This window comes from Scyliorhinus canicula, chromosome 7 (genome assembly GCF_902713615.1).
Source record: "Scyliorhinus canicula chromosome 7, sScyCan1.1, whole genome shotgun sequence".
Taxonomy (NCBI): Eukaryota; Metazoa; Chordata; class Chondrichthyes; order Carcharhiniformes; family Scyliorhinidae; genus Scyliorhinus; species Scyliorhinus canicula.
The window spans coordinates 19372106-19396963 of NC_052152.1; the positions used below are offsets into that span (position 1 = coordinate 19372106).

At 48.4% G+C, this 24858-nt stretch overlaps 1 protein-coding gene across 1 annotated transcript in view; it reads right to left on the reverse strand.

Annotated features, from left to right (window-relative positions):
* bace2 (beta-secretase 2) overlaps positions 1 to 24858 on the reverse strand; it is a 79954-nt gene that overhangs the window by 44195 nt on the left and 10901 nt on the right. The window contains exon 2 of the mRNA XM_038801469.1: positions 17075 to 17163. Coding sequence (XP_038657397.1) covers positions 17075 to 17163 — 89 coding nt within the window. The remainder of the gene's footprint in view (positions 1 to 17074; positions 17164 to 24858) is intronic.

Consider the following 24858-nt stretch of genomic DNA (forward strand, 5'->3'; position numbering starts at 1 on the left):
TTATAAGACCATAAGACATAGGAGTGGAAGTAAGGCCATTCGGCCCATCGAGTCCACTCCGCCATTCAATCATGGCTGATGGGCATTTCAACTCCACCTACCAGCATTCTCCCCATAGCCCTTAATTCCTCGCGACATCAAGAATTTATCTATCTCTGCCTTGAAGCCATTTAGCGTCCCGGCCTCCACTGCACTCCGCGGCAATGAATTCCACAGGCCCACCACTCTCTGGCTGAAGAAATGTCTCCGCATTTCTGTTCTGAATTTACCCCCTCTAATTCTAAGGCTGTGCCCACGGGTCCTCGTCTCCTCGCCTAACGGAAACAGTTTCTTTGCGTCCACCCTTGTGTTGTAAGACTTCTTACTGGAAATATATCACCATTCCTTCACAGCCACTGGGTCAAAATGCTGGAACTCCCTCCCTAACAGCACTATGAGTGCACCTACACTGCATGGAATCCAGTGGTCAAGAAGGCAGCTCATCACCACCTTCTTTAGGGCAAATAAGGTTGAACAAAGAAAAAGAAAACTGCTGGCCAAACCACCAATACCCACATCACCTGAAAAAGAGTTTAACATGGTATAGAAGGCAGGTTGAAGATGGACTCCAGCAAGGCAAGAGATATGGAGAGGAGACAAAGAGGGGGAAATAAGTTATTTCATCTCAAGAATAGTTTCATCAGTGCAATCCTCAAATGCACCTTAAGTTCCAAGAAACAAGAGTTGTAAAAATGGCAAGAATGTTATTGGGTGGGTGGGTGGGGAAGAGAGAGAGATAAATACCCCCTGGTGACTGGCTGGCAGCAAAGAATGTTGCTGCCGTCTCCCTTGCCTCTTACCTCCCTCCAAAAAGTCAACAGCTCTTCAGCTAACATGGGCAATATAGTTACAAAAGAGTCACCCAAACGTTCTAGCTCCACAGTCGCTGTCAGACCTGCTGAGATTGTCCAGCATTTTCTGCTTTTGTTTTAGATTCCAACATCCGCAGTAATTTGCATTTTGCTATGGCGAAGGTAACGTACAGAGACAGCTTGGCTACGGGGACAAAGAAAAGGAATGTGACCGAACCAGAAAACAAAAACAAAAATGACTCCTTTGAGCATTCCACACTTACCACCCGAGTGCCAGTGAGCAAGACACCTCCTGTCACACTTCACTTCTCAACCCATCTGGCTTTCAGTGGCAAGGCCTAATCCAAAAGTGACTTTTCTCCATTAGATTTCTGTACACTTGAAATGAAATGAAATGAAAATCGCTTATTGTCACAAGTAGGCTTCAAATGAGGTTACTGTGAAAAGCCCCTAGTCGCCACATTCTGGCGCCTGTTTGGGGAGGCTGGTATAGGAATTGAACCGTGCTGGCCTGCCTTGGTCTGCTTTAAAAGCCAGCTATTTAGCCCTATGCTAAACCAGCCCCCGATTTGCTATGCAGACTCTCAATTAGGACACAGTCTCAGTATTTTACACCCCAGCAAGCAATATCTGCTGAGCCTTGGTTAATAATTACCAGATATTAAACCGCCCGAGGAGCTTGGCGGAGCGTCAAAAACCAACGCTGAAGTCTGAAACACTAATTCGAGTGCAAGGCTGAAATGATTAATAGCATGAAAGAGTAATAAACACCGATAAAACCAAGCAAAGTTATCTTTTAAATTAAATAATGTACTAGGCACAAGGATCTGTCCATCGTTGCTAGATTTTGCTATTTATCTACTGGAGGGGTACGGGACAAACAAACAAAAAAAAATGATCCAACACAAAGCAAGGAGGTGGAAAAGAAAGCCCAAAGGAAAGAACCAAAGAAGCAATTGGTTTCCAATTAACTAGCCAAGTCTTGCTGTTCTTCAGAGCACTGATTAGTTAAAACGACATTAGCCAGCCTGCTCTTCAGGCAACTTTTGCTTAAAATTTAATTTCAAAGAAAATAAAGGGCCTATCTTTATAGCTGAGGGCAAGGGGAAATTACAATTTATTTGACAGGCCAGTTTCTAGGAGATTGATCACAGAAATCTTCTGTGTGGCTCAGAATCGTGGCTCGCTGTTAGCTGTGTTTAGCTGGCAGCACTCTCACCTTTCTGCCAGCAGGGTGTGGGTTCAAATCCAATCCAGGATGCACGGAGGCAGGACGGCAGTGTCAGGCTGTGCTTTTCTTTTTAGGAAAGAAATCCGAAATCAAGGACTTGTCTGCCCCTTTCCGGGATCGCCGGCGATGTGAAAGATTACAGAAACGAGTCCAAGGGCCCACATTTTCTGCGCAATGTCCTGGGCCGGGGGGGAGGGGGGTGGGGGCTCTCTGCCTTGCCAAAATAACAGAATGGAAACTTCCAAAAATTTCAAGACCGGCACGTGAACACAGCACTTCCCATTTTCCCTGGAAATGGAAACGGTGGCAGGACATTTTTCAAACACTCATCTTTTACTGAATCAGTTGGTCATTTAAATCAACAGCTCCTCCACTCCTCCGGGATTTTGGCCTAGTAGTGTGGATCCCAAAGTTTGCTAAATAGACCTGGTAAGAGCAGGTTGGAACTTGGCGCAACTGTTTGGACAGCCGAAGGAGTCAATTGGAGAGATAGGTACCACTGCGCGATTTGCGTTACACCTTGATGCACTGCCCTACAAATGGCACAGAATAAATCCCCAACCATCTTCCCTCAAGCAAAAGGGGAGGAGAGTGGGGATCGTGGCCTCACAGGGATAATTATTTCTGGCCCTACTAACTCATGCACCGGCTTCCAGATAGGAACTCAATGCTGGAGCGGGGAGCAGAGTGCTTTGTGTAAAAGATGCACAGAAGATGGACGACCCTCACACAGAGGCCATAGTCAATCACCATGTGGCCAGAGGGAGGGTAGCTAATCAGGAGGAACAGGTTGCTGCCCACCCACCAAGGAGGGGGGGGGGGAGGTAAAGGAAAGGCAGGACAACCAGTTAAGACTGGAGCATCATACCTCGACATGACAGAGAACCAGTGTCAAAGGTAACGGAGGTCAAGTCGAGGTGGTGACAGAGATTTTCCGCATGATTCAGAAATACTCAAGAGCCACACTCCATCTACCCCATGTCTTGCCAGTGAAGATAACATCACTCGACTTCTATGCCTCAGGATCTTTCCTGTGATCATCAGAAGGCTGTCTGGTATATCCCATTCAGCAGCACAAGGCTGCAACTAATGCCCTATTTGTTTATGTGGGGAAGCACATTAATTTCCCTATAGATTTGCTGTCTCAGATGCAGAGCACCATGGCCTTTGCCCAAGTAGCAGGCTTCCCTCATGTGCTATTCATCATGCCCACGTTGGGCAGCACGGTAGCATAGTGGTTAGCACAATTGCTTCTCAGCTCCAGGGTCCCAGGTTCAATTCCCGGCTTGGGTCACTGTCTGTGCGGAGTCTTCACGTTCTCCCCGTGTGCGCATGGGTTTCCTCCGGGTGCTCCAGTTTCCTCCCACAGTCCAAAGATGTGCAGGTTAGGTGGATTGGCCATGCTAAATTGCCCTTAGTGTCCAAAATTGCCCTTAGTGTTGGGTGGGGTTACTGGGTTATGGGGGTGGGGTGGGGGTGCGGGCTTGGGTGGGGTGCATTTTCCAAGAGCTGGTGCAGACTCGATGGGCCGAATGGCCTCATTCTGCACTGTAAATTCTATGAATAAAAGATCACAACTCAACCTGCAGACACTTGTGTCAACTAAAGTTCTTTTAGTCATGGGTTTGTGACCATCAGATCCTAAGTGCAGTGATATCATGGTTGTGTTGCAATTTATTGACTGACCACTAGGAGTCTCATTAGTATACAACTGAATGTTAGACACAGGAAACCTCAGACTGACGAGTGAACTGGGAGAGAGGTTGCTTGTGCATGTTCGTACAGTTATTCATCTGTTGTTTTGTATATATTTGACCCACAGTTAAGGTTAACAAATTGTTTATAGCTTTAGCTACAAGTGATCTTGTAATATAAATCAGGCCATCCGTCAAGAACATTACATAGTACCAGGGCTCGATGGTATGAAACACAGAGAATAAAATATCCCATCATCGAGTGAAGCCATGGAGGTCAACAGAGATTTGAAGATTTTGCAGACTGCAAGAATGAACCACATGTAGTCTTTGAAGCCACCAATGAGTCTCAGAATCCATGGTAATGTAGGCATCAACTGGCGTGTGTTTAAATAACAATTTAATCCGTTTGTTACTGTTTTATAGAATTTACAGTGCAGAAGGAGGCCACCCCATGGGTGATTGAAGGTTGGCTTCTGCGTCTGCGGTGCTGCCTCCCACAGTGTTCAGGCACAGTGTCCCTGCATCAAGGTGTGATTGGGATGATAGGCAATGTGCCCCACATGTTACATGGCCCGCCCACCCAAGGGAATCCATTTGCAACGTGTGAACTGCTCACCGAACCACGATTGCCAATTCCCATTGACAATAGCCTTCAGCCGCACGGCCAGAGGCTTCCACGGTTAGTGGGAGTTATGGGTCTTTGTTGAGCAAACAGGAAGGGACAAGAGTTGCCCTGGAACATAGTCCAGAGGTTGGCATGGACCCATGCACGGTTGGACCCCCCCCCCCCCCCCCCATGGACCCATGCACGGTTGGACCCCCCCACCGCGCCCATGGCGGCCCACTCCCAATCAGTGCTGCACCTCCCCGGTTCTGGTTTTTGGCCTCTTTGCTATTCACCAGTGTTGTTGCGCTCTCGCTCGAGTAAAACGAGTTTGCAGAATCGCGCCCATTGTATCGCCTGTTAACGAACACAGGCCTGCGAGATGTGCACTGAGAGACGGGGAAAATACCAGCTCCATGAGCCCACCTCGGAGAAAGAAAAGTGGCTCTGGAAACACTATTTTTGTTCCAGGGTGGGGGGTTGTAGTCAGGCCCACCTGCAGGCATTTTGTAACGGAGGCACGATATCAAAAAAATGGCCGTTTCTGGACACCAGGTCACCAGAAGGGAATGAGAGGCGATTTCAGAACTTTTGTCATGCAAGAAAAAGCTGCAAAACTTCGTCAGCCGGTTATTAATGCTGCCAGAGATGGTCCATCATGAGCAATTTAGATTGTGAAGTCTGCCACTGGCACATGTGTAAGGAACAAGGATGCAGGTGGTGAGTCAAACACAATGAGACGCTTAAAAATTGTTGCTGAACAAGTGCCAATCTAGGTCAGGATGATATGTGAACAAACCTGGTGAACCACAAGTTCAGTCATAACCCACGATGGGAAGAGATGGCAAACAAATGCAAGTCATTTCCTCACTGGGGAGTGAAAAAGCAAAATTCAACAGAAGAGCACGATCAAAAGCGGATCCCAAAGTGGCCAAGCAGCAATGATCGACCATTGGCAAAGATCCATCATACCCAACCAATAGGGTTGCCAAGCTGTGATTAAATGCATTCCTGCATATTTCATCACGACTTGCCCCCACTCATCAGCCAACACGTCCATCCTTGTGACGTACTGCCTTCTGACATCAATTGGAAAGCAAAAAGACTCATTATCCAATTGGATGATGTTCGACAGTCAGCCGGCCTCTCTTACAAAGATATTAAAAAGTGGAGAAGATGGGTATCTACTAAAGAGAAAATGATAAAAAGAAATGAGTGCCCTCATGATGCTTCTGCAGGTCTTGGAGTATGATCTTCAATTCCTGGAGGCGTCAGGCCTAATTGAAGGTTGGCAATCCAGCAGCCATGTAAATGGAGGCATTTTGGCAGCTTCAGCTGGTCATGGCCCTGTACAGCAAGTGAAAGGAATATTATACCAAAAAGAGTCCATCTCAGGACCATCCTCAATACCCTTTTCACATCTCTCATTTCCAAATATGGCCCAAACGTACCTTGGCCATAACCGTTACAGCTAGAAGTGACTCCAAGGGATAAGCCCAGTAGAGTCCTCCAAGCTCGAGAACAGAAGGACATTTTGGGGTTCCCACACCCAAGCACAGTCCATCCAACCTATCTCCATTGCCATCACCTGCTCTGCCCACACAGCAGTCTGTGCACAACTCGAAACCAAGGTTCTCTTTGCCGCTTTGTGCAGAGCAAGAATCCTGACGTAGCCATGTGCTTTCTTCACGGCCATGGCAGAATGTCTCAGAGGAGCATTGAGGGATTCTCATGGAGTTGCAGCCTCCTGGTTCTGCGACCAGAACTTCCTGGTGCAGAAGGTTGAAGGTCAGAGGGATACCGTCTATTCAGAAGGGAAAAGGAATCTCCCATCTGTAGCCAAGAGTGTTTGGCAGGCAATCACAGCTGTGGTCAAGTGCAGATAGATCGTAGATACCATGCGGGAAGCGGTTCCATGACTCACTCTGCTTGGACAGGACGTGTTTGACAGAAGCACACCATTTCCTCTGGCATGGGTGCTGGCTGAATAACACATCAGGTGGGTTACAAACGTGCACACACGTCCCCTTCAACAAGGGGGAACAAATCGATATGATACTCTCTCATTCCCAAGCATTAATGGGGTATCATCCGAATGGCCACTGTGACACACCCACTTGATGAGGTCCAATCCCTGGATGCGGATTCAATGCCCGTCATTACTGGTTACTTGCAGAAGAGGGGAACTAGAGAAGTCCAAACGCAAAAGGTTATGGTCTGAACAGAGGAGAGAGCGGGTAGTGCACGAGCCAGAGGGTGGTGATTTGTCCAGTGGAGGAGAGAGCCACTCAGAAAGTGCAGGTGTGCTCAGTGACCAAGGCTCGCACTAATTACCTCATTTTTGTCAGATTAGGTTGCTGCATGGCCACTCCCCAGATCCAGATCATCCCTTGTTGAGGATGAGATGCCAGAGGAAGCAGCACCCCACCTGAGCAGCATAAAATCCATCAACATTAATACTAAAATCTGCCGGGGGATGTAGCGCGTGTTTAGAGTTGCCTGCACATGGCAAAGGTCACCACCCTAGGTTACAGTGTGTCAGAGTGAGACACATCAGCGCACAGCCCCACCCACTTGGAAGAGGGAGGGCAAAGGCTTTATGTTCCAGTTGGCGCAAGAGTCACTTTATTTCGGCACAGTACTTGGATCAGGAGGTGCAGACATCTGGGGGAGTTCCAAAGCAAAGGGTGCTCAAGCACTTGAGAGGTGGAATGGTGACGGGTTCATCTCGGGTGCTCAACCACACGAGCTCCAACCATCGTATATTGGATAATCTCATGGAGAGTTACATGCAGCATCACTCTGAGCAGATGCAATAGTGTAACTCATTGCAAAGAGTGCAAGGCTCACTCAGTAATCTGCAGCAATCCATTCAGCGTCTGAGCACTGAATTCTGTGGAACATTGGAGGAGCCATGTACTCCCAACAGGACATTCACTCTGGTGGCATAACACCTGCTGGAATGGGTAGTGCCGCACACCAGCAGGCCCCACCATCCAAACTACAGAAAGCCAACCCAGGGCTGAGGAAATTTCAGAGGATGATGGAGGGTGCTGTGAGCAGTTCTTGCACAAGCATCTTTCATAGTCTCTCTGGTCCTTCCACCAGAGCCCTCAATAACACATACGCCAGAGAACACAGCCGCCCCTGCAGAATTGCAGGTCCCGGAGTCTCAGGTGGGCCCCCAATGGGTTGTTGAACGAAGAGGCCGGCTACAGTGCTCTTCAATGCCTTACAGACAGAGGTGAGCATTCACTCAAGGCAAAACTGGACTGAGGTGGGTGTCACGGTGGGGCAGTGGTTAGCATGCAGCCGCAGGGTGCAGAGGACCCGGGTTCGATCCCAGCCCCGGGTCACTGTCCGTGTGGAGTTTGCACATGTGTAAGCATGGGTCTCACCCCCACAACCCAAAGATGCGCTTGATAGGTGGATTGAACACGCTAAATTGCCCTTTAATTAGAAAAATTAAGAAATAAGTGGATGAGGTGGGACATTAGAATATTTGCGAGCAAGGCACCATGGCGACTCACTGATGGTTCACATATGGGGTCATGTCTCACATTGTAAAAGCAGAGCTTTCCATTGATTTACAGGGTATATTTACAGTCAGAGGAGGATGTAATGGTCTTTACTTGCTGTGTGGTACATACAATAAACAGGTAAGTATAAAACTGCCATGTTTCTAACAGGTCAATGAAGACAGGTGCCAGAAATCCATTCACGACTTGCGTGTCACAAGGCAGTGGCCATGCATCTACAGCGGAAGGCAGGGTGCCCATTAATACTTTCAGTGCTGACAGTTGTTCACCAGAGTGTGCAAGGTGTTGGTCCCCTTAAAGATTGGGCTTCCATCCACTGGTGTCTTTGAGGAGGTTGTGCCGAGCACACTTAGAAGTGGCAGTTCCGCCTGGTGTCGACTCACCCATTGAGCCAAGATGGAGGTGGGGACATTTCTGCAAATTCTCAGTGAACGCACAGGGCTGGTGTAAAAACAATTCACTGTCCTTCTAGGTGTTACAGGCCTTGGCCCGAGAAGAAACCGAGGTACGTTGATCATTGTGGACATCTAGTCCCACACCTCGACTGGATTTAAACCATAAGTAAGTGAACGGTTCACCCTTAGCCTACACAGTTGAGCTACAGCATTTCTGTTGGACATATCTGTACATGCTGAGTCTCAGATACATTCTTGATGTAGGAGCCCGACTTCGGTGAGGCACTCGTGACTTGGTCTCCATGTCTTTGACAGCCTTTAACATCTTTTATCACGAAGGTCAATCCCTCAAAAAACAAATCCAGGATTCAAATGACATGGATTTCAACCATTATAATGCCAAACAGTCTCGACAGCACTTTGGGACTTTCTCTCTTGTTGGGGAATGGGAATCTCCTGGAAGACGAGAAGCATCTATGTTCTCAAGGACACTTCGGGTACAGTGAGACCTACTGCAAACTGAGGCAATCTTACTCTCAGACGTTTCCTCGAATAGAAATCTGTGTAGAATGCAGTTGTTGTTACACCATGTTGTTTGCACCATACACTTGCTGTCATGCATCTTAGTAATTGGGTAATGAATTCTCGTCAGTATTTCAATTGCTGACAGCTCCATGGAAACTCCCTCTTCCTTTGACCGATGGTTTAATTTATTTTTTGGCTTTCTGTCACACAGCAGGACTAAAAATATGCAAGTAGCATTCTAACTTTCAAGTTTGATTTTAACCCTTCCTTGCACATCCTACCACACTCGAGGTGGGTTTAAAGTCATTGAAAACAGAAATCAAAATCTGAGCTTGCTGGCATGGCCAACAGGATTTTCTTTTGGTTCCTGCACATCCCAGGTTGCCCCCAGTGAGCCTTCTCCTCAAGTTATTGCAACCTCCCCCCCCCCCCCCCCCCCCCCCCGCAACCATGGTGACAGGATCCCTCAGGACCAAACCACCCACAACATCACATGCAAATCCTGCTCCCAATTCCCGGTCCTCGAGACATTTTCATTAGGATTGAGCAATTTGTCCATCCTGGATGCCACAGGAACATACGACTTGGGAGCAGGAGTAGGCCGCTCAGCGTTTCGAGCCTGCTGTGCCATCCAATAATATGGTCAGTCTGGTTGTGATCTTGTTTCCCCCTCCCCCTATTACATTCATCTCTGCCTTGAACAAATTTAGACCTGACCTCCACGACATTCTGAGGAAGAAAAAGAAAAATGAAAAACGCTTATTATCATGAGTAGGCTTCAATGAAGTTACTGTGAAAAGCCCCTAGTCACCACATTCCGGCGCCTGTCCGGGGAGGCTGGTACGGGAATCGAACCGTGCTGCTGGCCTGCCTTAAAAGCCAGCGATTTAGCCCAGTGAGCTAAACCAGCCCCAGTAGAGTGGAGGCTCACCTCTGTCTGTGAGGCATTGAGCACTGTGGCCGGCCTCTTCGTTCAACAACCCACTGGGGGCCCACCTGATACTCCGGGACCTGTGAAGAGTTTCACACAGGGATGACCCGCAAAGAAAACAAATTCTCATTTTCTTTTTTTAAAAAAAGGGGAGCTGTGTCCTCTAGCTCTAATCTTCCCCCACAAGTGGAGCCATCTTCCTGGTATCCACCTCACCAACCCCTCAGGATTTTATACATTTTAATAAGGTCACCTCTGATTCTTCTAAATTCTAATAGCCCAACTTGTTCAACCTTCCCTCACAAAATAATCCTCTCATCCCAGGAATGAGTCGACTGAACCTTCTCTGAACCTCTTCCAACCAAGCTCCAGGAGTCAAATGGCCTTGACCTCACCATGGGCACTTCTTGCCCATTCCAGTTAGAGCCCCTACATTTGCACACAAGAGTTAAAATTGTGGCCTGCGTTCATAATTTGTAGGTGACTGCTACTGGAGTCACCTCATCAAACCCCACCGGCACAAGCTTGGATTCCCTTTTTCCTCCACGTGTACTTACTGACCTTGCAACAAATGTTGCCTGGGCACTACTCGTCCCTCCCTCGCTGATCACTGCTCTCATCCAATCACTGACACACACACCACAATCTCCTCGTGTAGGACTCTGCACCCGCTTCTCTCCTCACTTCAGGCTCCTTCACCATGACCATGCATACACCAGCAACATTATTCTATCCTCACTCACACGTCCACAAAAACTTTCTGCTCATTTCAGTTTCCACATCGGACAGCATGATGATGCAGTGGTTAGCACAGCATCACGGACCCGGGTTCGATCCCGGCTCCCGGTCTCTGCCCGTGTGGAGTTTGCACATTCTCCCCGTGTCTGCGTGGGTTGCGCCCCCACAACCGAAAGATGTGCAGGGTAGGTGGATTGGCCACGCTAAATTGCCCCTTAAATTGGAAAAGGAAGAATTGAGGGCGCGATTCTGTGATCCTGAGGCTAAGTGTTGACGCCGTTGGAAACGCCGCCACGTTTCTCGACGGCATCAACACGGTCTCAGGATCAGCAATTCTGGTCCCTACAGAGGACCAGCGCGGCACTGGAGCGGTTCACGCCATTCCAGCAGCTGATCCCGGCCTCAAATGGGCGCCGCGGGATCCGTGCATGCGCAATGGCACCGGCGCCAACGCACCGGCCCCGATGCAACATGGCGCAGGGGCCATCTAGTCCCAGGAGGCCCCCAGCCAGAGAGGCCAGCCCGCCAATCGGTGGGTCCCAATTGCAAGCTAGGCCACATCGGAGGCACCCCCCCTCCCCCCCGGGGTCAGGCACCCCCTTCCCCCCACAGGTCACAGGTCGCCCCCCCCCCCCCCCCCCCCGCGCTGAGTTCCTGGCGGCTGAGAGCAGGTGTGGAAGGTGCCGGCGGGACTCGGCTTTTTTTTTTTTTACGATGGCCGCTCGGCCCATCCCGGCCCGAGAATCGGCGGGCCAGCCGTGTAGAACGGCCCCCGACCGGCGCCCCGTCAACCATGCCGGTCCGCTCTGCGGAGAATCACATGCCGGCGTGGTGCAATTTGCGCCATTCGCACGGATTCTCCGACCTGGCCCTGGGCTGAGAGAATCCCGCCCTGGGTACTCAAAATGTTTTTTTTAAAAATGTATTTTTAAAATATTCATCTTCCTCCCCACTGCCCATTCCACCCTTGCTATCTTGCTGCACCCTTTTGAACTCCCAAAACTACATTAAACCTTTCTCCATTCACATCGTTTCTTTCTTTCTTTCTCCATTTTGGAGTTGGCAGCAATCATTCCTCATCAGGTGTCTCACACGCAAAACATACTGGATTTACCACTCCACAAATCGCTGCATTTCCTGGTACAATGGGTTCGGTCTACAGGTAGGTGGCTGCCAGCCAGAGAATCTTATACAAGAATTTTGATGGACTTTGAAAATAAAATTAAAAACGTTCTACTTCCTGATGACGATTTATTCAACCACCACTCTTCACTTTGGAACTGGTCATGCTTCTACTAACCCCATCAGCATCAAGGTGAAGTGAAACAAACACAAAACAGAAGGGTAGGCTCGTAATCTGGAGAGAAGGTGAGAGGAGGTTCTTGTATAGCATGACCATCTCTTTTCTTTCAAAGAAATATCCTCCATGAGGCATCAATTTGTGTACCTCTGAAGTGTTCACGTCAATACTCGCTGAAGCCCAGTCGGAGTGATTATTATTATTATATAGAGGGACAGAATTTAAAGTCAAGATCACAAGGGGTGGAAATTTTTTTAAAAATCAGGAAGCATTTCTCTCTCTACACAATGGGTAGGAATCGGGAATTCTCCCACACAAAAGATGGGAATGCGGGACAAATGGAACTGTCAAGATAGAGATCCATAGGGCGGAATTCTCCCATCCCACCACCCTCTTCTCTGCTTCTCTGCACCAGCGGGTTTGGTGGAAGAAAGGAGCAGACAATCCAGTGGGAGCTAAAAGTCAGAAACCCACAGGATCAAAACAGTTCGCAAACCCCCCCTCCCCTCCCCACCCAATGGGATGTTGGTTTTCCCACTGCCTGGTGCCGTGAACACCACTTACATCTCATGAATGCTCATTAAAACAGAGAGCATAGATTTTACAGTGCAGGAGGCCATTTGGCCCATCGAGTCTGCACCGGCCCTTGGAAAGAGCACCCTACCCATGACCACACCTCCACCCTATCCCCATAACCCATAACCCAGTAAGCCCACCTAACCTTTTTGGACACCATAAGAGGCAATTTAGCATGGCCAATTCACCTAACCTGCACATCTTTGTACTGTGGGAGGAACCCGGAGCACCCGGAGCAAACTCACGCAAACACGGGGAGAACGTGGGTCGTTGAAATCTCGTCAGGCCTTCCAATCAGGTCAGCGGGAAATCACGTCAGTGGCAAAACTGTTTGACGGAGAGAGTGACATGCGCGAGGCAGACCTCAGTTCGCTCGAGGCTGCGGCGAATGCAATGTAGCCTACCTGCCATCGCATTGCGCCGCTCCTGCTGTATGCTGAATGCTGGGGCAGACTGGTTTGTGACCCCAGTGCCAGGCAGAGCTATCTTAGCAAATAGCTCTGTGCTGCAGGGTTCATGGACCCTCCACTTCAACTGTCCAAAGTTCAACTGGGGATGGGCAAGAGACGAGGGTGGGGATGCGAATGGATACAAGGGCTGAGGGGGCAATGTGGATGGAGGGCTGCATAAGGGCAGGTGGTGGCAGGGCAAGAGGGTAGGCAGAGGTGCACGAGGATGAAGAACAATGGACGACAAAAGGGAGGCGGAAGAAAGTTATATCCCAACAAGACTGCACAAAACACTCACAAAGGGGGTTAAAGGGATACCACACCATCTACTGGAAGGGAATGTCGGGAGACTCCAGATGGGGTGGGTTGAGGTCCAAGTGGGGCATGGGTGCCTCACAGGTGATGGGCTCAGGAAGAGGGTGATTGAGTGAAGATACAGACTATTTCTTGAGGCTGCTAGCCTTTTGCCTTTAGATTCACAGTCTTGAAGACACCATCAGCTCGAATGAGTGTGCTGGACTGGGGTTGACATATAGCACCTGGACATTGGAACCTGCAAGTTGACGGCGGGCGGTTGGACGACCTGTTGGCCCGCCAGGTGTTTTGCATGATTAATAAGCTTCCAAGCGAAGAATCTGGTGCAGTCACCTTTCCCTATATTGGAACAGTTAGAACACTTCAACAAGCCTTTAATTGGCTGTGAAATACTTTGGGACAACAATAGGTTCAGAAAGGGCCTTCATTGACTTCATAAGGAAGAGTCTTGAAGAACAGCACATTGACATTTGGAAAATAGACTAATATGGCCTTTCCTCCCCAAAGTGCGGTTCCATATGTGCAGCTGGATGGCAATTTTTAAAAACTCTTTCTTTACAGAGATTATGAGCCCAAACTTTGATCTTCATACATGGCAAATTTGGATTCATTGTCACGTGCACTGAAGTACAGTGAAAAGTATTGTTCTGCATACAGTCCAGACAGATCGTTACATACATGAAAAAAAAACAGGACATGTGATAAACACACAATGTAAATACATAGACACGGACATTGTGTGAGGCATACGGAGTGTAGTACTACTCAGTAGAGAAGATCTGTGGAGAGATCAGTTCAGTCAATAAGAGGGTCATTCAGGACTCTGGTAACAAGGGGAAGAAGCTGCTTTTGAACCCGTCAGTACATTTCCTCAAACTTTTGTATCTCCTAACATTTGGGTTAGTATGCCCAATTGAATAAATAACAGTCTATTGCTTACTGCAGCCAATTCCCAATCTGGACCACGGCCTCCTGCCCATTTCCCACAGTAAAAAATAACACAAGTCACTCAAAATTAAACTTAACATTGCATCTTTAAAATAGTAAAATGCTGCTATATAACCAGCCCCCCACCCACCCCGCGATTAAGGGGAAATTTAGCATGGCCAATCCACCTATCATGGACATCTTTTGGTAGGGGGTGAGACGCACACAGACACAATGATCCGGGGCCGGGATCCAACCCAGGTCCACGGCGCGTGAGGCAGCAGTGCTAACCACGGCACCACCTGATGACCAGACAAATTAAATCTACTTGACCCAACTTACGTATGGTTTAAATACAACATAGAAACAGAAATATTATTGTCAATCACTACAGTGCAGACAGAGGCCATTTGGCCCATCGAGTCTGTACCCACCCTCTGAAGGAGCACTCCACCCAGACGCACACACCGGCAACCCCATATTCCCACCTAACCTTTAGACGCTAAGGGGCAATTGATCATGGCCAATCCACCTAACCTGCACATCTTTCGACTGTGGGAAGAGCGTGGGGCACGCAGAGGAAATCCCACACAGGCACAAGGAGAACGTGCAGATTCCGCACAAGGTGGAAATTCAACCTGGATCCCTGGCGTCGTGAGGCAGCAGTGCTAACCACCGTGCTGCAATCAAAATTATGGAATACGGAAGCCATTTTTTCCACCCAGTAAAGTTAGGAAACAGATGCTGGTCAAGTCGAGGCAAATCCTCAGTGAAGTAGGAGTGAAGACATGGGCTAGCTGGTGAGTTTTAAATGCATCTTCACCTTTTGAGCAAACAGGCAAATCTTTTGAAGGGTCACATTGCAGAGAACCACAAGTTAAATGGTCTAGGAAACATTCACCTTGGGAATTCTCACACATTCCCAGCACATCTGATTCAAGATTCTTGACAAAATTACTTTTTAAAGCTGCTGATAGCAATTCACATATATTAAACATCTCAAATAGTCCAGTATCGAAAAGTAATTTTGACATAATTATAGGAAGTAGGCCATTCAGCCCCTCGGGGCCCCCGCCATTCCGCGAGACCATGGCTGGTCTGTGGCCTACCCCCATTTACCTTGGCCCATCTCCCTTTGTATCTTTGCTCAACAATAAAAACTATCATCTCAGATTTAAAATGATCAATTCTAGCTTCAACTGCTGTTTGTGGGAGAGAGTTCCAAACCTCTAACATCCTTCCGTGAAGATGTTTCAGCACCTAGACATTTGATGCTTTCCCATAGTCAGTCTTAGTCTCAGATCTGTCTTTACTATTTAGTTTACAGACATTTTCAAAATGGTGTGAAATGAAGAGAAAAACAACTCTGGGTCACAATGACGAATCAGCTAAAACAAACACACAAACTTGGCAGGAGAATTACCTAAACATTCAGATTATTCCCTTCCACACAGATAACACTAATCAAACACTGAGCAACTATCAAGGCCACCATGTGACGCATTTAAATTCAGAAATCCAGACAAGGTGCAGCAGCATTTCAAATAATGCAACTCTTAAAACAAAAACTCCATTGCTGCCCAAATAATGAATTCATACAAATGTCACGCCAGCGAATAATCCAAGCCTGCCTGTAATTCCCAACAACCGGTTCCATTGTTGATTTTCCACATCTATAATAGAAACTGTGTGTAATCCGACAGAGCCAAGTGGAAATTACACACACCAAAATGGTGCCTTTGAAGTAATCACAGGATATGGGGATAGGGAAGAGAGCAGAGTGGAGGCAGATGATCGGCCATGAATTGACAGCAGGGTCGAGGGGCCATATGGCATACTCATGCTCCTCTTTATGTTCCTTCCTGTCTACACGCCAGTCATATGTTCCTGCCTACACGCATTTATTGCTCACCCTCAATTGCCCTTGAAGTGGTGTTGATGGCGGAGAACTATCTGCTTGAACTGCTTATGTGATGTCGATACACACACTGCTGTCCGGCAGGGTGTTCTGGGATTTTGACCCAGCAGCAGTGAAGGAACAGCAATATATTTCCAGGGCAGGATGGTGTGTGGATTTGGGATTACCGGGTCATGGTTTTTCCACTGGTTTACTGTCTTTCTTCATTTGGGTGCTAGCGGTCACAGGTTTGGAAGGTGCTGCCAAAGGAGTGTCGGCACATTTGATACGTCAGCCTTGGCTCAATAGTAGCACTCACCTCTGACCCCAAGATGCACGTTCAAACCTTACTCCAGAGCGTTGAGCACATAATCTAGGCTGACGCTTCAGCACAGCACTGAAGGAGTCCCACTTTGTTGGACACGCCATCTTCACAACGGTACATTAGACCCAGATGAACATAAAACAATTCACAACATATTTTAAGGAGCAGGGAGGTTCTGCTGGTGCCCTGGCCAACATTTTTCTCTTGAGCTCCATGCACGGATTAACCGGTTGTGGGAACTTGCTGCGTACACACGGGCTTCTGTCTTTTCCTACATACCAATCACCTCACTTTTGAAAGTGGTCATGAGCTGCTTTGGGACACCCCGAGACTATGAAAGATTGGAGATAATTGCAAGTTTGTTCAAACCCCACCCATTAGGTTCTATTTCAGCCTCGAGACATTTGGGCCACGGCCCTTCAATGTGACTAGTGTAAAAATAGAAACATTTCCACAATAAGACCTTTAAAATCAGTATGAAATGCTTCTCCAACAAGATTCCCGGTAACCACATTATCCTGTAATACCACCAAAATACTGCAGATGCTGGCAATCGGAAATACAAACAGAAAAGTTCTGGGAATACTCAGCCGGCCTGGTAGCATCTGTGGAGAATGAAACAAGAGGAGTTAATGTTTTGCGCCCATATGGCTTCTGAAGCAGTCATTTCAACTCAAAACGTTAGCGTTAACTCGGTTTTCTACAACAACTTTTCTGCAATTCTAAACTCCCTCTCCCGTGTCGTGTTTTACTTGTCAATATCGGAATACTCACAATTCTGGTTTAAAGTAGGTCTTCACATTACCATATGGTGCACCAGCCACTGCAAAGTTACTGCTCCCGGTATCAACCAGTATATTCATCTGCAAGTGAAGGAGAGATGGCAAACTTTTACAAAGCAATGTAATTGTTCGAAAGAGAGAAGGGGGGGGGGGGGGGGGGGGGGGGAGTGGAGAAAGCAAGGAATGGGCTCACACTTTGAGATGCAAGATTTATTGCCTTCTTGAGAAGAGACCAGAAAGTTGGAGGGGTACGCAAAAACACACGCTTGAGGGCAGAGGAAGATTTTGAAACCCCTCTGCCCCTGTACAATCGGGAAAGAGGATGTCAATTATTTTTTAAAAATGCAAAGTTGCCACTTATCCATGAACACTCCTATTGGTTTAGCCAGGGTGACTGTGGGTCAGCACTAACACGCTCTAGGTGGACCGGTAATTATAATATTTAAATGAGGTGGCACACCTCAGATTTTAGCGGTGTTGCACGTTTTACTATGGGCGTAAAACGCGTTTATTGGAGTGTATTAACACGCCTCCGAGTTCGACGTGTGCTTAACACTACTAGGCTCTGTTCTATGTAATTATTTAGCTCTGGAGTCGCCAGTTGCCGTATAGGCAACGTCACAAGTATTCCAAGGTCAAGTTCAAAGTAATAAAGACGATACACCGATTAGTAAAGTTCAAACGATCAATATTTATTATACAGTTATAATAAATACTCATGCACACACTAAGAGACTAAGCTATAACTAAACTTTAGCAAACAGAATACTTATCTAACAGGAACAGGCAAGGTCAGAGAACGAGGCCTTCGTCCTGGTCTGGCACTGCAGCCTTCAGCAAGCGTTCTGGTACTTGGGAGTCTAGTGGGCTTGGATCGCGTAGCGAGCGTTGAACTTACGGTTTCGGCGGCTGGTGCTCAACGGCTGGAGTCAGGATGCAAGATGTCAGTCAGAGCCGGAGCACGGGTTTAACAGACCGGGGCTCTGTGGGGGATTTGCTTTTATACCCCTCTCTCATGTCCTTGCCCCCTTCTAGGCGGGCTCTACCTTTCGGTACCGATTGGAACGTTTCCAAACGGCTACCTTCGAAATCCTCCAATGCGGGGCTTTCCTCGATGTTGGGGGGGGGTGGTTTCGATATTTGTTACTCTGGTGCCATCCTGTCTACTCCACCAATTAACTGCTACATTGAGATGGAAATGTTGCCATTGTTTGTGTCTGGATCTGGGCTGCCTCATCAGGATGTTAAGCGCTTTGCCATTAACACCTTTGCTTGGAGATCTGCACCTGGCCAGAAAACTGGTTTGCTGTTTGCAAAATGCTAATTAGTTGAGAGCAGGCTGTCTGTTCTTACTAAACAGGCTTTCCCTGCTGCCTTCCATTTTAGTTTGGCTCAGTGTCCATTTTGCGTGGCCAGCATGGCTACATTCCCTCCTTGTGATCCTCACAATCATACTATTGTGAAGGATCACCTATGTACTTTGCCTTCCTTGTGTTCTCTGACCTCTTGCCAGTTCCTGTTCTACTCTGTTCCTAAACTATGGGAAGAAGAAATTTTTTTTAACTAACATCTCTACTTGGCCCTATGTCAAAAGGGACATGCATTACTACAACTGGGAACCTCTACCTATCACTATTAACCTTAACCTTAACTTAAACATTTAATCACTCTAAAACCTTAACCATTCACACCACAACATCACACTTCCCAACTCGGCAGTCGAGTATGGAACAATATAATACATGGCTGAATTTTATTTACAGAGTGTTGTAATCAGTGAGGGGTTGAGGGGTTTGGTGGAATCCGAAGATGGGGGATTGAACTCTATAGATGGGTGAGGTGCTGGAACGAGAGGCTCTCCTCTTCCATTTCCTCAACCTGAGGGTCTGCACTAGGATGATGAGGATCGCGATCACCAACAGTGATTCGATTATGTAGGACATGGAGTACCACGTCATGAATTTAGTACACCAGGTCTGAACCTCGCTGATCAGAGCTGAGCACTGGGGGTTTGCTGTAATGGAAACATTTACGGTGGGGGTTGTGGGGGAAACGTGTCTTGTTTCCACACATATACATATGACATTAAACAGTAATAAGTGGGCTTCCATCATTTTGCTGTTCTTCTTCTTTCTCTTCCTTCTTCCTCCGGTATTGACAATCCTGGCTTCGACCTCTGTCTCGTCCTTTGAAACCTTTGGGATCAAGCACAGTATCTGTCAGTACACAGTTTAAGACCTTTACTTGTTAGTGCATCTGTCTTTCAAAACCCAATTGACCCTTTAAAATGACTGGCTAAGTCACACCCTGTGACTCCCCTCATTTTTTTTTTTTTCAAAAAGCGAATTTAAAGACCAGCATACACCTAACAATCCTTCCTTCTGCGAGCCGTCTCGCAGGCTTGGCTGATTTACCATCCGAATGTTCCCGGATGTAAATAGCATGTGGGATGGCGGCCGAAGGGCTACCTAACGTAAAATGAAAACAAACTTTGAAATAAACATCCGAATGAGTTGCGTATGGGCCGCGACGGGTACGAGTTGGATGGGATCCCCGGGTAGGGCGTGCTGTGCCATACCCGAGCTTGGCTGACCAAGGGTTGGTTCTCAGACAGGGCGGGTCCTCAGTGCCGTTTGTCCACTGCCTGAGTAACCTGGAAAGAAACGGGTACGAATGTGTTGACCATGACTTGCAGCCTCTATTTCGCCGAATAGAGGGGCACCTAAAAAACCAAGGGAGCCAAGATGCTCCAACTGAGGACATCACTGAAGTTCTCAGAGATATCTGCGGACAAGCTATTTGGCGTGTGGCCTTACAGCTTTGGAAAGGATCTCCAATCAAACCGAAGTTCTCAAAAGTTTCGGCAGACAAACTAACGTGTATGTGAGGTGGTCACAATCTTTTCAGCTGAAAAGAAGATGTCCATCCTCCAGCTGAACAATGTACATTCCTGAAAACAAACAAACATAAAATGAAGACAAACATACGTGCAGGTTCCATCAGAAAGGACATCGTTTCCCTCAAACGATTCCTATTTTACATCATCTGGACACCTCACTTTGATTCTGCCTCTGTGAACAGGGTCACAAAGGGGTTGCCGTGTCGGGAGTCAGACACCGTGTCGTCCTGCTCTCCCGGATCCCACACCCTTGTGTGGATCAGGCATGCTATTTTGGAATTGTGTGACCGGGGGTCACTCTCGTCATTGCGGACAAGTCTGTAGGAATTGTCCCTGTGCCATTGTGTAGTGTCGAGTGTGTTGTCGGGGTAGTCGGGGTCGGGTGGTGGTTCTGGATGTTTGAGGTAGGTGACTTCCATGGGGTCACTGGAGTCGGGGTCGTAGTTGGTGCAGTGTGGGCTGTATGGCTGTGTGCTGTCGCTGTCTTCAGAGTCAGTGTCAGTCCTACTGTCTCTGCTGTGGCAGCTTGTGGGCGTGTCGGGGCGTGGTCTGTAGTGGTCTGTGGGCGGAGTCGTGGGCGAGTCCGTTGATGAACTGGTCTGTGAGGGGGATGGTGGAAAAGTGTCTCTGGTGGGCGGGGTGAAGTGTTCTGCTGCATCCAGCAGGACATGGTGAGCATGGTTGGCCTGTGTTCCATATGCCTTTAACTGGTTTATATGGAACCACGCGGTCTTCCCATTAGGATATTTTATCCTGTAAACGGAGGGGCTAATTTTGTCCGAAATTGAGTAGGGACCGGAATATTTTGGAGCCAAAAAACTGCTGGGGTTATAAACAGATAACATTACCTGTTGCCCAACCTGGAATTCTGTGGTGTGTACGGTCTTATTGAAACAGGCAGTACGTTGCTGTCGGCGTTTCCCTAGCTGGACTGCGGCTGCGAGCTGTGCAGACCTCACAGTCTCAACTAGATCTTTAACTGCCTTTTCATGTGTGAGGGCCGTCACTTCGGGGCTTGTCATGTCCAGTCCTAAAAGGAATTCTGTACCTTTCATAGGGCGTCCGGTCATGAGTGTATGTGGTGTGTATCCTGTTGATGTGGAGACAGTGTTCCTTATGAACATAAGTGCAAATGGGAGCACTGAATCCCATGTGGAATTATTCTCGTGAACCATTTTCCTAAGGGTAGTTTTTAGGGTCCGATTCATGCGCTCCACAATCCCGCTGGACTGTGGATGATACGCAATATGGAAGTTCTGTTTGATTCCGAATATTGTCAGGACGTTCCTCATGACCCGTCCTGTAAAGTGAGATCCCTGGTCCGAATCAATACTTCGGGGTAAACCCCATCTCGTGAAGATGTGGTGGGTCAGGATCTTTGCAGCTGTCTTAGCTGTGTTTGTTCGTGAGGGAAATGCCTCTACCCATTTGGTAAAGGTGTCGATGACTACCAGAACGTATTTATAGCCATTCCTACAAGGGGGCAATGGACCTATAAAATCGTTCTGGAGGTTTGTCCAAGGGCCGTTAACTGGGCGAGTATGCCGAAGTTGTGCTTTCTTAGAATACCTCTCCGGGTTATTCTGAGCACAAATCAGGCAATTCTCAATGTAATGTGTGACATCAGTCCTGAGATTAGGCCACCAACAGAGTTGCCTGAGGTGCCTCGTTGTTGCATCAATTCCCTGATGCCCGTGTCCGTCATGGAACAAGGCAATCATCTGATTCCTGTCCTGCTGTGGGACCACATAAAGTTGGTCCTTAATGATCACACCCTCATGTGTGGTCAGTGTGTGTTTAAAGTGCTCGTACGCAGGCACAAAGTTTCCCTTGAAAACCTCCCTGAGGTCTCCGTCCTGTTTCTGTGCTGCCACGAGATCTTTAACCTCTGTTTGTGAGACTTGTACTGCGCTCACAGGGGCGCTAGCTGGTGCGCTAGCTGGGGGGGTCCATAAGTGTCCTCTCCTGGAACCTGCCTTAGCCAATGCGTCGGCTTTTACATTCCCAGGGGGTGATGACCTATGGTGGCTTCGAACTTTTATAATGCCGAAGGTCCTGTCCTTCGCTTTCTCTAGGATATGCTGGAGTAAGGGGGCTGATGGAAGGGGTTTTCCGTCTGCGGAGACAAAACCTCGTGTCCTCCACAGGGGCAGAAAATCTGTTAGGCTATTGCATACATATAAGCTGTCTGAATATATGTCTGCTGGGCTGGGGAAAGAATCGGGGTGGTCCACTATGTACGCTATGGCTGCTAGCTCTGCTGCCTGCGCGCCTAAGTGACCTGGTAACTTAAGAGCTATCTCTTCGAGAGCGCGCCCCTGCGCGTCCTCTACATAGATGCCGCATCCTGTGATACGCTCACCATTTAAAACTGTGGAGGAACCGTCTACATAAATCCTCAAGGGTCCACACGTGTCTGTGGGCTGGGGGCTTTGTTTCGGGTTCCCTATCTTCCTGGGGGGTGTTTTTGCTAAAAAGGGTCCTGTGTTATGCAGGGGAGCTACAATTTCACAGTCATGGGGCTGTCCGGGGTATTGGAGGTTGTCTGCTAAGTATGTGTGTGTGCGCGTCCGTTTCACTGTAATGTCCCGTCCTTGTAAAAGTAGGGTCCACCTAGCTGCCCTAATCTGGCTAACTGAACCGTCCTTCAGTCGACCGTCTAGTAGTAGCTGTGTGGGTGTATGTTCGGTTAGAATGGTGATGGGGTTTAGTCCGGTGATGTATGAGAAATACTGCACTGCCCAGAAGACAGCAAGGAGGTGCCTCTCACAGGCTGAAAATCCTTGTTCTACCGGGTCTAACAGTCGGGAGGCATAAGCCACTGGTCTTAGCTGCTCGTGCCGTTCCTGAAGCAACACGGCCGAGAGGGTCAGATCGGTGCTCGCTACCTCGATTGCGTACGGGGAAAGTTGGTCGGGGACTAGCAGCGCGGGTGCTGCACTAAGGGCTCGTTTTAACTCTTCCACAGCGCCTGTATGCTGCGGAAGCCATTCCCAGGGGGCTCCTTTCTTAAGGAGGTCTGAAAGTGGGGCGGCTTTTGTCGCGAATCCGTCTATGTGGTTCCGACAATAGCCAACCAGTCCTAAAAACGACCGGAGGGCTGAAACATTCTGGGGAAGGGGCAATTTGACGATCGAATCAATTCTTTTGAATTCGATCTCGCGTTTGCCGTGCGTGATGACTGATCCCAAATACATCACTTTACTTTCCAATATTTGGGCCTTTTTCGGGTTAACTTTACAGCCAATTTCAGTTAAGAGTTCCAGGAGTTCGGCCAGAAGCGAAATGTGCTCTGCCTTTGTGTCTGTCTGCAGTAGTAGCTCGTCTACATACTGTACCAGACATTCGGGTCGGGAAAATTTTTCTAATCCACTTGCCAGCTGTCGGTGGAAAATGGAGGGTGAATTGTGGAATCCTTGTGGGAGGCATGTCCACGTGTACTGCTGAGTTTTAAAAGTGAATGCGAATTTGTATTGGCACGCTTTTGCCAATGGTATTGACCAGAATCCATTACTGATGTCCAATACCGTGAAGTACTTGGCGTTGAGACCCTGCTTGAGCATGGTCTCGGGACTAGTAGCTACCGTTGGGGCTACTGCGGGGGTTACTTTGTTGAGTTCCCGATAATCGATGGTCAGACGCCATGATCCATCGGGCTTCCTCACTGGCCAAATAGGGGCATTGTTGGTGGAGGCTACCGTTCTCAGTACACCTTGGTCCAACAAGCTGCCTATAACCTTTTCTATTTCCACCTCTGCCTCGAGGGGAAATCTATATTGCTTTTGCGGTCGGGGGTCCTGTCCGGTAACATGAACTTGTCCAGTCATTCTGCCACAGTCATGACGGTGACTTGCAAATGCTGTCCTGTGTTTGTTTAGTAGGGCCTTAATTTGTCGGTCGGTGTGGAGTGTAGTCAGGTCGAATGAGTACTCTCCCACTGCGCTAATCCGATTAGCGTAGTCTCCTACTGTGAGGGTGGCTGGGGCTCTGTCTGATCTCGCCATTCGCCAGACACACTGGTTCACTGGGTCGAACGACAAGCTATGAGCGTTCATAAAATCTATCCCCAGGATGTGTTCTGCCGTCCGGGGAAGATTTACTAAAACTATGGGGTGTCTTGTGGAAATGTTCCCTAGCTGGATCGCTACGGGTGCTGTGATATGTCCCTGCTGCGAGTGTCCGGTGAACCCGCTAAGTGTGATGGTGGAGGTGGTCGGCCACGTGTCTGAGTGTGCCGTGGTTGTGGAGTTAATGGTGGTGCGGGATCCTCCTGTGTCCCACAGTAACTCTATGGGCTTCCCTTTGACTTTCGCCGTGACTACGGGCCTCCCTGATGAGTCCCATAGTGTGTCACAGACCCAAGTGGGGGAGCCCGAACACCGTCAGTTCGTCTCGTCCACATTGGTGGGTCCTGACTGTACTGCTACATTGTGGATGGGTTTTGCCTTGTTGCGGTTCAGAGTGCCTGTCTGCTGGCCTCTCCGAGATCGCTGGGGTGCTTGGCACTCTTTAGCCCAATGCCCTAACTGTCCACAGTTATAGCATTCCTGTCCTTTCTGCTGAGGGCTGCTCTTGCCTTCATTTACCCATGCGGGCTTCTGGTGCTCTCTGACTGCTTGGATATCTGCAGCAGCCTGAGCCTCTTCTGGGGATCTAACTTTTCCTTTTGCCTGAAGCGATTGCTCCCAAGCGCGGGACAATCTTTTCAGGACCCATTTTTCGTTATGGGCCTCTTCTGAGGGGTCGTAACTATTGCAAGCGCTCTGTCCTGCTTCTGTTGCGTGTGAGATAATTGTGCGCGTCCACTTAACCATGTTTTCGCGGGTTAAATGCGCTCTATCTAACTGTCCGAAAACTGCGCTGAAATGAATCCACAG